At 55.1% G+C, this 13395-nt stretch overlaps 1 protein-coding gene across 1 annotated transcript in view; it reads left to right on the forward strand.

Annotated features, from left to right (window-relative positions):
• Oc90 (otoconin 90) overlaps window positions 1-13265 on the forward strand; it is a 32561-nt gene extending 19296 nt beyond the window's left edge. Inside the window, exons 5-13 of the mRNA XM_047520947.1 lie at window positions 266-378; window positions 1873-2001; window positions 2112-2153; window positions 3438-3488; window positions 7081-7134; window positions 8167-8283; window positions 9179-9350; window positions 10834-10940; window positions 12937-13265. Coding sequence (XP_047376903.1) covers window positions 266-378; window positions 1873-2001; window positions 2112-2153; window positions 3438-3488; window positions 7081-7134; window positions 8167-8283; window positions 9179-9350; window positions 10834-10940; window positions 12937-13265 — 1114 coding nt within the window. The remainder of the gene's footprint in view (window positions 1-265; window positions 379-1872; window positions 2002-2111; window positions 2154-3437; window positions 3489-7080; window positions 7135-8166; window positions 8284-9178; window positions 9351-10833; window positions 10941-12936) is intronic.
• The last annotated feature ends 130 nt before the right edge of the window (window positions 13266-13395 follow it).

Here is a 13395-nt window from a genome sequence, read left to right on the forward strand (position 1 = left end):
ACCTCCACGCTCAGTCCTGAGGCTGAGGTCCAGTCATCCTGCCGGCTTTGGAAGCCTGCGTTCTGGGCAGGCAGGGGCAAGGCAGACCTGCCCTTGGATGCTTGTGAGTTGGCAGATGGCAAGTGTGTGTGTGTGTGTGTGTGTGTGTGTGCCGAATTTAAAACAGCCAGCTGCTGGGGCTGGGGGTCATCAGAGATGCAGGTGACCCTGGGCTGCCCGCCTCTCCCCGGTCCTAACCCTGCCCCGACCCCTGCCTCTGCCGCAGCTGCTGCTTCCAGCACCGCAGGTGCTATGAGGAGGCCTCTGAGGTGGACTGTCTCCAGGACCCCGCCAGGCTCAGCACAAACGTCGACTGCGTCAGCAAGGAGGTCACTTGCGGTGAGCATCTGCTGCATCCTGGGGCTGAGACCAGAGACCCAGGCCTGGGTTGGCTGAGGGGTCCTGGGTCCCTGTGTCATCGTTGCCATTGGCAACGTCATGAAAAGAGGCCTGGGTGGGTGGAATCTGTACCTGGCACAGGGTAGATGTGCAATGAATGTTTCTTTAAATTGAAGCCACGGTTCATCAGCAGATCGTCAGATTTACAATTTTATAATCGAAGCAACCCTGGGGGCTTGCGAGGGGCAATTAGTTTGCTGCCTTTGCATCGTGTAACATTGGGTGGGACGATCACTCAACTTCTCTGAGCCTCAACATGGGGAGGAGGAAACCTACTTCAGAGACGGTGATGAGTTAGGCGAGTTCATAACAAGGCCTGTGCTGTCACTGGCGTACATTAAGAACTCAGCGACGTACGTGGAGACGGAAGTGGGGTGAGTGCATGAGACTTGTGGCGGCTGTCGTCCGCAAGAGTCACCAGGCACAGGGTCAGACTCAGCTCTCCATCTTGTCCAGGAATCACGTCCATGTCTCCAGAAATCCTGGCAGAAGTAGAAGAGGTGACGGCCTGCTGGGACCAGGCTAGAGCCACCTCAGTGCACGCCTGTGCTGCATGGTCTTTGTGCACAGCAACTCGGACCCCCTGACAGACTACAAGACGGGGACAATTGTTCAGTTTTCAGACAAGAGAGGGAGAACCCAGAGAAATTAAATAACCTGCCCAGGGTCACACAGTCGTCACGTGGCAGGGCCACCAGGACTGGACCCAGGGTTGGCAGATTCCCAAGTCCAGGCAACAAGGACAGAGCGGGGCAGGGAGCATCATGAAGGATGGAGGGAGGTGCTGGGCAAGGGGCCCGTGAGCACAGAAAACAGGACCCGCCCATCCATGTGTGAGCACCTACACCATCAGGGACGGTCACCTTGGTGTGGGGACCTCCTGACCTGCCAGACTGCCCTCACGACTGTTAGACCCTGATAGGACAAGAGACAAGTGACATGGCATGTCAGGTGGTGACAAGAGCTGTGGAGGACAATGAGTCAGGAAAAGGCCTGGGCAGGGCTGGTGCTAGGCTACGCTGGCAAGTGGCAAAGAGCCACATTTTGACCTGAGTTCTAAAGCGACGTTCCGGCTTCCAACGAGGACACACTGGACTGAGGGGCAGGAGGGAGGCCGAGGTGGGAGGCCACCGCTGCCATCAGCAGGAGATGACAGTGGCTTGGCCGGGGTGGTGGCGTGGAGCTGTGGAGAAAGAACCAGACTAACTCCACGGAAGGCACAGCCCACGGGGCTGCCTCTGACGCTGTGGGGGGTGAGGTCAAGGGCTGCTGTGACTGCTGTGGGGTCCTCCAAGACCGTGGCACGGACATGAGTGACAGGAGGAAGGTGGGAAGGGTGGCGGCCTCTTGGGGCAGAGTGGGAGCTCCGTTGTGAGCTCGTGTGACCTCTGAGGCCCACTGGATCTCTGCCTGCTGTGCCCTTGCTCTGTGCAGAGTCTGCAGACCCCTGTGGGCACCTGCTGTGCACCTGTGACAAGGCTGCCATCCAGTGCCTGGCTCAGGCCAGCATCAACTCCTCCCTGAACCTCCTGGACTCCTCCTCGTGCCTGGCTCAGACTCCAGGTAGGAAGCAGGGCCCCCGAGGCAGTGGGGGGCATCCCCAGGGGCCAAGCAAAGCACCTCCGACCAAGCCCCGCCCGCTCCCTCAAGAGTCCCCTGCACCTCCCTTCCAGAGACGAGCAGCAGGAGAGAGACCACCGCCCTGCCGCCTGGAGGTAAGGCCTCCTGGGAGCTGGCTCTTTCTGGGAGCACCGCCCTGAGGGTCAGGACAGCGGGTGGACACCTCTCCCTTACTAAGCCCACCTCACAGAAGCTGGAGCAACCTTGCCGCCTGACTCGTCCCTGCCTCCCCTGGCTAGGATTACTTCTGATAAGCCCAGTGCAGACACCCAACATCAAATGAGCCAACGACACACTCTGTCCCCTGCTAATGGACTCTTGGTGGCTCCACAAATGGACATGTATGTGTATCAGATCAAGGTGTCCCCTTAATCCAGTGGGGACATAGATCCCAAGTTCTTTCTCTTGCTCTATTGTCAGAGCCCTGGCCTGTGGCAGGTCTAGGACAGGACCTGATGCTCCCAGTAGCAAGGCCCTTCCCAGGTACGTGGTGACTGAGACTTCCCAGGGACAGACGGGCCACCTCCCTGTCTGTCCCCTTCTTCGTCCATGTGCTGACCAGAGCTGGGCAGAAGGAGCAGCCTGGATTCAGCCCAGGCTCCTAGAAGGGGAAGCTGTTTTCATGTGTCTTTTCAGGACAGGTTTGATTCTCAACCACTGTCCACTGAACCAAGCAAATGGCAATTCTTACTGTAAAATGTGGGTCTCAGGAAAAGATAGGAGCCAGGTTTATGCCTGCCAGTCCTAGCTCACCAGAATCTCCATCACCTCTCAATTCTGACACCTTTGGGCACCTGAAGGTGGGAGGAGAGGTCCCAGGTGTACCTTGGCAGAGCATCCCTTCTCTCCTGGGGTTGGGGTCTCTTTCAGAACTAGGTGTGCAGGGCTTGCTAAAGAGAAAACGTGGGGGTGTGTGCATGGGTATGTATAGGTGTGTGTGCATGGGTTTATAAGGGTGTACACACAGGCAGCTGTGGGTATGCATGCTGTATCTGTGTCTTCTCAGTCCACAGCCATCCACAGAGGGCTTGAGTCCTCTGCCATCTCTGCTCCCTCTTGAGCAGTTGGGCTGCCATTGGAGACTCTGGGACCTGTGGTCTTCCCATTGCCTTCTGCCCATGTCTGATGGGGCCCACCTTCCCCATTGGAACACCGCCAGTTCTGCGGTTCCTCCTGAGCTGGGGCCTTACTGGGTGGCTCCTGTTCTGGGAGGTGTAGGAGGGCAAGGACACCCTCACACAGGATGGACAGCTCCCCCTGGCCACCCCATGCTCAGTCCTCTCCCCGTGGTCCCACCGTCCCCAGCTCGTTCTAGACTCTGCACTTGGTCCTGCCGCCATGTTGCATGGTCAGTGCTATCCGGGTATCTCTTTCCCCAGTGGTTCTTGCAGAACTCACAGATTCCAGCCTGACAGCCATCTCAGGAGAAGGCGAGCAAAGGGGGCCAGTGTGGACCCCCAATACCCTCATCTCAATTGTGCCGCTCACAACCTGCTGGCACCTGCTTCCTTACAATTTACCCTGCTTGCTTTGTTGTGGAGCTAACCAAGTGCATTCCAGAGTTCCCTGGTTCCTCCTGACCCCACATCTCTTCTCTGCTTCCTCAGCCTTCCCTCACCCTCCGGTCCCCATCCCTGGTCAAGTCCCAAATGAAGAGCAGCAGGCTCAGCCATGAGAGCTGAATTTCAGACAGACACCTTCCTGGTATGAGTGTGTTTCGAGGATTGCAGGAGAGAACACCAAAAAGTGGCTTCTTGTTCATCTGAAATCCAGAGTTACCTGGGTGTCCCGTATTTTTGCTTCCCAATCAGGCAAGCCTACCCCTCGGGAGGTCACTGCACACCGCCTCCCTGCAGGCTGCCATTTCCCTCTTCTATGGCAGCTGGTGCTGGGCCAGGAGGGTTGGAGCAGAGGCCACGTTGCTGTTCCCTCCTGGCCACCCGCTAAGTGGCCAAGAGCATCTCGTCCAACAGCTCCCAGACAGCCCTGCCTCTGGGTCCCTGTTCAGAGAGAAGAGAAAATACCACCCAGCTAAAGCCCCACTCTCTTTCCTACCCAGTAACCATGCCAAGCATGATGGACGGTGAGAATTGCCATTCTCTTCAGGGTAAATTCAGTCCCAACTGGAGGAACCGCTGTGTGATCCTGGTCCCACGAGATGACCATGAAAAACCCAGCCTGGAGCACTCTCCAAGTCTGAGTTCTTCAGCTTTAACTATCCTCATCCGGGGGCGGGAAGGAACCATGGTGGGTTTTGTCTGGGAAAGAGGGAAAGGAATGAGGTTCCTCGCGGTGTCTGAGGTCCAGCTGGAGAGTAGATGCACGTGCCCGCCGCACACACTCTACACCTGGGGCCTGGCAGTACCCCTGAGTCCCTCCAGACAGGGCCACCTGAATGTGGGTCGGAAACAAGTGCAGGTAGGAAAGTTTGTGAGGAAAAGAAGCAACTTGTCACTGTCTTTCCCATCTTGTCATGATACCATTGGGTTTTAGAGTCAGGTAGACTTGGGGTCAAATCCTGGCCCTTCCATTTTTTCAGCTGTGGGACTTTGGAAGAGTGGTCTAACCTCTCTGAGCTTTGATTTCTTCATTTGTATAAAGCAGGGATTGGCAACCTTCTTCTGTGAAGGTCCTGAGAGTGCAGATTCAGGGCTCTGTGGGCTGTGGGATTGCTGTTGCAATTACTCAGCTCTGCCATTTTAACACAAAAGCAGTCACAGATAATGTGTAAATGAATGGGCGTGGCTGTGTTGCATTAAAACTCCATTAACAAAATCAGGCTGAAGACTGGATCATGCTGACCAAGACTTGCAAAGGCAGGGTTGTACCTATCCCTGAGTGTGGCTTGAGGATCAGGTCAGAGCAGGTCCGGGAGATTCTGGACCAGCATCTGCCAGGAACTTGGTATGACTGTAAAAAACAGCAAGAAATCTCACGTGTTCAAAGCCAGCTTCAGTCGAAGTGAGGCGCTAAGCAGTTCAGTGAGACCCTGTCTCTAAATAAAAAACAAAATAGGGCTGGGGATGTGGTTCGGTGGTTGAGCGCCCCTGGATTCAATCCCTGGCACCAAAAAAAAAAACACAGCAAACCATGCGGAACCCTGGAAGACTTGCTCATAATATATCCTTGTATTCACACTCAAACGACTCTGTGAAATAATTGCTATGACGTCCGTTTTAAGATAATAACTTGAGATGCAGAGTCAGTGTCCAAGCCGCACAGCTGGGTGGCACGTGTCCTTACATCTAGACCAGCTTCTCTCCACAGCTGCCTTTCCACAAGGACAGTTCCAGCCTGGGGAAATAATGCTCCTTCACTCCCAAAGAGGCTGCCCCCTCGTCTTTTTGCCTAAACAAGGCCTGGCCTTATCTCCTGACTGGGAACCTACCGGAGCCCTGGTGTGCAGACACCCGGTCACGTGGTCCTGGGCCTTCGCTCCTCCGTCCTCAGCCCTGACAGGTGACCCCTGCTGGGCTCGGCTAGCTGGATCCATAACTGAAGCTGGGCAGCTTCTTTTCACAGTGGTTGCTGAGACCAGGGACGACAGGCTGATCACTCTCTTGAGGACACAGAAGCAGACAGATCCTGAAGGAGGCAGGCGGGGTCCGGTGGAGAAGTGCCACCAAACATGTGTTCTGTTCCAGTGACCAGTGACCTCTTGACAGGGCCCAGAGGAACTAGTATAACCATTTTACAGACTGTGCAGCACACTGAAGCCCGGGGAGCTTAGAGTTCTAGGTCACTCAGTGAGTGACCTGGTGCCCTGGTCTCTGACCCCAACTTGAGGCTGTGGAACTATTTTCGTTCCATCATTCAAGACTGACACAGAACACAGTCTCACCTAAAAATATCAAGGTCAGAATTTCTCAGTGGAATTAACCTGGCCATTTACTTTGCTTGTGGTGATCAAAAACTGTGGAGCCTTTATTTCAAAAGTACAAGTAACTGAAATTAAGGACCTGCTAGTTACTCCAAGTGAATTAGAAAGCCAGGGGACCCTGGGCAGTGGCTTTGCTGGGTGCCTGCAACACGCTGGTGTATTTCTGAGCTCCTTCTGCCTGTCCGTCTCTGAATGAGTTCTGGCTGGTCCGAGGCTGGTCCTAGCAGGCTGGTTCCTTTCCCCACGTTACAGAAGAAGAAGCCCTGAGGGTGGCTTAGTTTGCCCAGGTGGCTCGGCTCGGTCCTTGGTCTGAGTCTGCACATTTTGTTTTTGAAGAGGACAGTCTGCCCAGGTGCCCTGTCTCCATGGAGCACGCACCCTCTGGAGGCTGGTGTTCCACAGCGCCACCGTCCGTGTGTGCACACACTGGACTGACGGTGGTGGCTCCTTCCCACAGTTTTGCTCAGCATCTCCGGCTCCTTGTGGTCCCGCAGGAAGTGGAGTGGTAACCGAGCACAGTGCTGAAGAGCCAGTCAGCCAGGCGGCCTGGGTTTGCACCCCGTCTCTTCCCACCTCTGGGGCCTGGAGAGTGGCTAACTCTCCTGCGTGTCCCCTCTGAATGAGCGTGAGCATGCTGTTGCCAACTCACGGGTTGTCACTGAGTCAGAGTGAGAAAGCCCTCTCGCCATGTCAGATGCAGAAGTGTCACAAAGCCATCAGCAACGACTCACCTTACAGAGAAGCCAAGACTCCACGCTTTCCTGGACTCCAGCAACCAGCAACGTCGATCATGCATTTGCTGCCTCTGTGCTTCATGGTCTCTGGTCAAAAGTGCAATTTTTCTTTTAGTCATTCTGCCCTCCAAATTCTGGAGAAGCCACATTCACAGGGTATTGCGACAAACTCACCTGCATGCAGCAGGACACGCTGCAGCTGAATGGACCGTGAGCCTATGTTAAGTCAAGGGTCCTCTGCTCCACAGAGACCCTGATTCCTTCTGCTCTCCAGGAGCCCTCCCAGCGGAAGGCAGACCAGGGGCAATGGGAAGAGTGCTTGGCCTCCTGTGCCCAAGGGGTGGGGAGGCGTCAGGTCACCAGGCTGGGTCAGCGCTCACCCTGTCCCTCCTCTCTCTCCTCATCCAGAGCCAGGCCAAGACCTAGAAGGCACAGAGGCTGCTCTGGCCACACCCCCTCCAGGTAAGCACCCCTGGCTCCTCCTGCCTTTGACCCCAAACATTTATGAATTCAAAGCATTCCAGGTGAGACTTGGGGCCACACCCCAAATGAAGGGAATCAAAGAAACCAATTTACTTTTACATTCCTGTCCATAAAGAAAGGACACAAATAAAATCAAAAGATTCTTTAGGAAGAAATAAATGGGAGGGTGTCTGGTAAAGAAATGTGTTCTGAAAAATACAGAAAATTACATTCAGTTCCAATTAAATCACTCATAATGCCATGACACATAGATGCTTTTAATGTTTGAAGATTTTTTTTTCTAACCTCCCTCTATCATTTCTATGAGCATAAATAAAATTAATTTGTGATGGCTCGATGTGCACGCTTTGCAGCCAAGGTGTGTCTGAAAGAGCACAGGCAGGGCCCCCACACTCGCTGTGACGGTAGGCATTACATTTCTGTGACGTGAGTTGTGGCACCTGTACAATGTCTCCTTATACAGAAACAACTTATTTAACCAGTCGTTTCCCACATTGTGTTATTATGAATAGTAGGTACGCACTTTATGCCCGTCTGCTTCTGATGAACTTGTGAGGATAGATGCTGGGAGATAGGATTACCGGACCAAAGGCATGACCAGGCAGACTTGCAGGTCACGTGGGAGGACCTGACACTACGCTGTGCTCGGGAGAGGAGGCCTGCGGGCTGCTCAGGACAGGCAGGTTGGCTGCACCTTGCACCACAAGGCGGCTCCTTCCTCGGTTCCCTTCGCCTGCTCACTCTGTGGGGGCATCCTGAAGGGCCTTCACAGGACAAGCAGGCCTGAGGGGCCACCCCTGAGGACTAGCGCAGGCTCTGGTCAGTGCGAGGGCCTCCGAGAACACTTGAAAATCCTCACGCAGAACTCCAGGACCGAGCATCTGCTGCCTTGTCTGCAAGCCCAGGGGGAGGCACACTGTCCCACAGCTCCTGTTCAGAGACGCCTGGTCCACCTGCAAACCCCTCCTTGAGCCACTTTTGGAATCTTAACCCTCAAGGTGTGCATTGTAGGCTCTGCAGAGGTGGTTGCTACATCCGAAGAGGTCACCGTTGTCCCTGCTGGCGTTGAATCTTCGCGGTTAGTGGTGCCATCCACTGCAAGTGGACCCGAGGAGGCAACTGGAAAAGGTAGGCAGAGGCTGGCAGCCGGAGGAGTGGCCGTCCTCCCATCCTGAGGTCCTGTGGTTAGGCTGTCGACAGGGCACCTCGGCTGCCTCATCTGATTGCCAGCTTCTGGTGTTGCTGTGACTGCGGGGCATCCACCCCCTTATGGAACCCCTGTGACTCAAAGTCCTGTGACAGCCGTGAAGCAGAGCCTGGGCGGAGCCAGGGCCTTCCACCCCCGGCCTGCTGCTGCCCCAGCTCTGCCTTTGCTGGCCCAGAAGGAAAGAGCTGACCTAGTCCACACCAGGGTTTCCTGGAAGGAGTGAAGCGCTTGGGTTTTGATAATCCTCGCCCTCGTCCCCCTTCCGACTTACGCCTTATCCAAGGCCCTGCCCCTGGAGGAGCCATGGTCAGCTGGTCCCGAGGAGGCCTGGTTAAGTCTGAACTGACCCTCCCTGGCGTGCAGTGCACAGCTGTGGAGGAAGTTGCATTTGGAAATTGTAGGCAGAGGGGAGGGTAGGAGATGGAGACTAAGGGGCAGGCACAGGGAAAGAAACCCCGGGCTCAGAAAGGGACGGCCACCCACTGTGCTAGCCTAACTTGGCCCAGAGGCCCCGGAGGGCAGACAGGACTGCTTCAGATGCTCGACTCTGCCCAGCCATGAAATGTGGCCTGAAGACCATCCTTGGTCCCAAGAAGTCCCCATCCCTAGGGAGATCTCATGAAGAGTCTGGTAGTGCCATAGAAGCCAGGGGGCAGACTTGCAACCTGTGACACAGCGTATCCCAAGGAGGGGACAAGCCACAGCCCCCCTCAGGTTTCCTCGTGCCACCCAGGGTGGTCCTCACACAACCTGGAACACTGTCCTCCTCTTGGCAACTCTGCCCACATTCTCCTGAGAGTCCCTGTTCCCAATCAGTCTGTGACAGACTCACCTTCCTGCATCTGCGGAGCGGGGACGACACGCAGGTGATGCTGCCGCTTGGAGAGATGCTCTTCTGTCTGACGTCCCGGTGCCCCGAGGAATTTGAATCTTACGGCTGTTACTGTGGACGAGAAGGGAGAGGCGAGCCGAGGGATGCCCTGGACAGGTATGGCAGGCAGAGGGTGGCAGGCGAGTGGGGCAAGCCATCTGCAGCAGCGAGAGCTAACAGGCCATGGCTACGCTGAACTTTGCCTCAGGCACCACGAGTTTGCTGCAGGAGGCTTGGTAGTGTGTGGGCCCATCTCCTGAGGAGCGGCTGGGGCGCAAAGGCTGCCTTGTCACTCATCTGGGGAAGGGCCAAGTCAGGCTGGTCCAGATCCTTTGATTTGGGAGTCTAGCAACCCTGCAATACTGCTCAGCTGCCATGGGCTGGCTGGTCTGCAAGGACCTATCTCTTCTGCAATGGCCAACATGTACAATCGGGGTCTCCACCTGGCTTGCCCTTCAGAAGGTCCCATTGAAATGACCTTCTCAGCAACTTTTAGCTGCCTAATTTTATACCCATCACCTTTGGAAGAATTCTGATTTCACACGTTCTTTAAGTAACGTTCACTCATTGGTGTGTACCTTCAGCCCACATTTCTTGAGGTTTGGCTCTGTGCCAGGCACAGGCGAGGTGATGGTGGTACAGAAATGACTGCAACTCAGCAAAGCAATACCGCTCAGGGCCCATGGAAGTTTGCCAAGTGCGAGACAGAAAATTAAATGAAAATAACACATGACACAGTAAACACACAGGAATAGGAAACTATGGAAGAGGAAGCCTCCGTCTGAGTCTGAGCAGCATTCCAAAAGCAGAGCTGATAAGAGAAAGCTCTTGGGAATCACCCTGCCCATGGCAGGTGGAGAGTGCACGTCCCCGTCAAAAAACTGAGTCTGTAACTCAACCCTGCTTGGGTTGTGTTCTTCAAAGGGAACCAGTCTTGAAAAAGGCAGGGAAGTGTTAGGAAAGGGATGTTTGGGCAGCAATTGTAGCTCCCTATTTGGCTACCGCCATCACCAGAGTCCTAGGATGTCCATCTGATACCAACGCTGGAGACTGTGAGGCTACCTCAGGGCAGAAGGGCAGGTCTGCAGACGAGACAGATTCAGTCTCAGCTGCTCACTAAGGCCCCGCTCACTCTATGCAGAGCCTGCTCTACAGATGGGACCTCTTTATGCTTACGATACTCCCTGGGCTCTCCTTCAGCTGAGAGTGAGTGCCCTAAGGAGGCAGGATCGAAAGGTTGGATGGGGTGGGGTCACTGCTAGCCTACATGGGTCCTTCGTGCAAACTAAAAATAAGCACCCCTTCTTGAAGACTTCTATTTCCATCTTTTGGAAAATTGCCATAATAAATATGCAAATCACCCATATTTGCCATCAACACAGTCACAATAAAAGTATGATAAAATTTTAAAATAATAGGGTACGTCTAAAGTGATCGATGCTGCCCTGTAGGTGCCTGGAGCAGCCACACTGGGTGGCTATAAGTCACCTCATGTGCACTGGGCAGAGGCACTGGCTTCTCTCACGACCACAGCGGGCACAGCCTCGAGGGTCCCCGGTTGTTGGGGCACCCCAGGAGTAAAGGGCTTCTGTGGTCTTAGGTGCTGCCTGTCCCACCACTGCTGCCTGGAGCGCGTGAGGAGGCTGGGCTGCATGCTGGGGAGGCTCCCCGCGTCCCCGGTGGTGTGCGTGGACCACGCAGTCAAGTGTAAGTGTCGCCACTGCGCAGTGAGTCTCGGCCTCGGCTCAGCCTCAGAGGCTGAGCCCCGTCAGAATGGCTCCTCTGTCCTCCTGCCCGTCAGCAGGAACACGTCCCGCAGGTTCTGCAGCCAGAAAGGAAACGCAGCGCCCTCAGAATTCCCCTGCAAGGGTTTGATCCTCCTCAGTCAGGGGAGCCCCTGGCTGGGCCTTCCTCCCGCTCCTGCTCTCCCAGCACAGGGCACGGAGCTCTGTCTTCTTGTGTGGGACCGTCATTTGTGGACCACAGGACTGGGTGCTGTGTGCTCATGTCACTCACCCACTCACGCATCTGTTCACAAACCTCATCAGGAACCAACAAAGTAGTGAGGCTGCCTGGGCCTTGCCTCCAATCCCTCAGCAGGGATGCAGCATGTGCTAACAGGTGTCCTGGGGCCTGGGCACAGGAGGTCTGGAAGAAGTCAGAAGAGGTGGTGAGGTGAGATGGCAGCAGGCTAACAGTTCCCATACAGTCACTCTGGGCAGGGATGTTCCCACAGAGGGAAAGGAGAAAAATCATGGTACTCTGTAATGCCTGGAAGTTTCAGAACAAGACATGGGTCTATATTCCGGAAGAGAAAGTGGGTGAGGGCCTGGAGTGGCAGGAAGTGGGTTGGGGAGGTAGACCATCACCCGATCATGAACCCGAGCAAGACTTAGACATTTACATTTTTCTTGCAGGAGACAGGAGCCAGGGGTGGGTTTTGCACCTTGGAGTGGCAGAATGGGGTGGATTATTATTCTCTCACGCTGTGTTCACGTGGAGGCCTCACCTGCTGCTGGAGGCTCGCTCCCCTCCTGCCCCCAGTATCACAGAATCCAAGAGGGTGGCATCTGCAGACCAACTCCTGGGCAGCTCGAGCACACCAGCTCCGGCCCTCTGTGACCTATGCGCTCGTGTCCTGCACCAGGAGCCCCATGCTGGATGAGGAGCAGGGAGGGCATCTGGGGTCTGGGCTGAGGTCCTAAGTGCAGCGTTAAGAGTCCGAGCTCCTCTGGAGCAGGGCCTGGCTGGCCTCCGCTCTTCACGAGAGATCCCTGCTATTGAAACACAGCCAGCCTGTCTGGGGCCCATGTGGAGGCCGGTTTAGGAAGTTCAGAAGGTCTGTGTGGTGTAGGGTGAGGAAAAAACTCGTTGAAGGCTTCAAGGAAAGATTAAACAGAAAGAAGGAAAAAAAAAAACAGAACTTACAGATGACACAGATAATATTTTCAGAAAGTTGATCTAAGTCTGGCACCTTCAGACATGTCAACTCATCGAGGTCCCCCTGGATGGGACTTACGCATTAAAGCAACTAGAGCCTTTGAGGAAAACTACATAAAGCCTAGGAAAATTTGAATTTCAGATATACAGGGAATCATTTTTTAATATATGTCTTAAGAGAACATACTTCCAGACATATCTGAAATTCAAATTTAGGAGGTCATACTATAATTTTCTGTTAATATTAAAACAGGGTGGACAAGAATTTCTGTTGGACAAATGGAGAAACACTGGTCAGGGAAGGAGGAAGTGCTAGTTGAGTCCAATGAATGTGACTTGGGAAATATTAGCTGCGGACTGAGTTAGGTGCTCGGACGAGTGGACTGGTCGTCACATGCTGGGTCCAGCAGAGGGAAAAGTGAAAACATGAACAGTTGCTGTGTGATGTGATCATCCTGAACCTGCTGAGCAGGATAGGAGAAAACATCCAGGTGTTCGACTGGAGCCCCAGGAAAGACACTTCCTTCAGGGAAGCCATCTGGAGGGGGGGCACCAAGCTGAGTCCAGACAGACAAGCAGGAGTCCACCGGGCGGGAAGGCTGAGCAGCCCTGCAGAGGGGCCCTGACGAGCTGGAGCAAGCTGAGTGTACACCAGACACCAAGAGGACACCTGGGAGGGGCTGGAGGGGACTGCAAAGGAGTGGCCAGGAGCCAGGGAGGCCTGAGTGCCGTCACTCAGTCTCACGTCTGCTCTGCCTTCTAGGTGTGGGGCAGAGCCTGTGCCAGAAGCTGCTATGTGCCTGTGACCAGACAGCGGCGGAGTGCATGGCCTCCGCCTCCTTCAACCAGAGCCTCAAGTCGCCAGGCGGACAGGAGTGCCAGGGCAGACAGGCGTCCTGCGAGGACAGCACCCTCGGAGGCTGCTCAGCCTCTTCTGACGGCTCCAGCTCCAGCTCCAGCTCGGAGGAGAACAGCGTGGAGGCCACGCCCCGCACACAGGGCCTCAAAAGAACCAGAAGGTTTCTGGGGAAGGCACTTGGTCCCCTAGGGACCAGGCCACGCCGGGCAGATAAAGTCCAGCGGGCAGGATGAGAGGGCCAGGAGGTCCATCAGCCCTGCCTTAACTCCTTGGCCCTCAGACCCCTCTGCGACTAGGGGTGCGAAGGGGACGGAGGCAGCGAGAGCCTGGCAGCGGGCATCCCCACGTCTGCCAGCTGGGCTG

The sequence above is a fragment of the Sciurus carolinensis genome, chromosome 1, assembly GCF_902686445.1.
Source record: "Sciurus carolinensis chromosome 1, mSciCar1.2, whole genome shotgun sequence".
Taxonomy (NCBI): domain Eukaryota; kingdom Metazoa; phylum Chordata; class Mammalia; order Rodentia; family Sciuridae; genus Sciurus; species Sciurus carolinensis.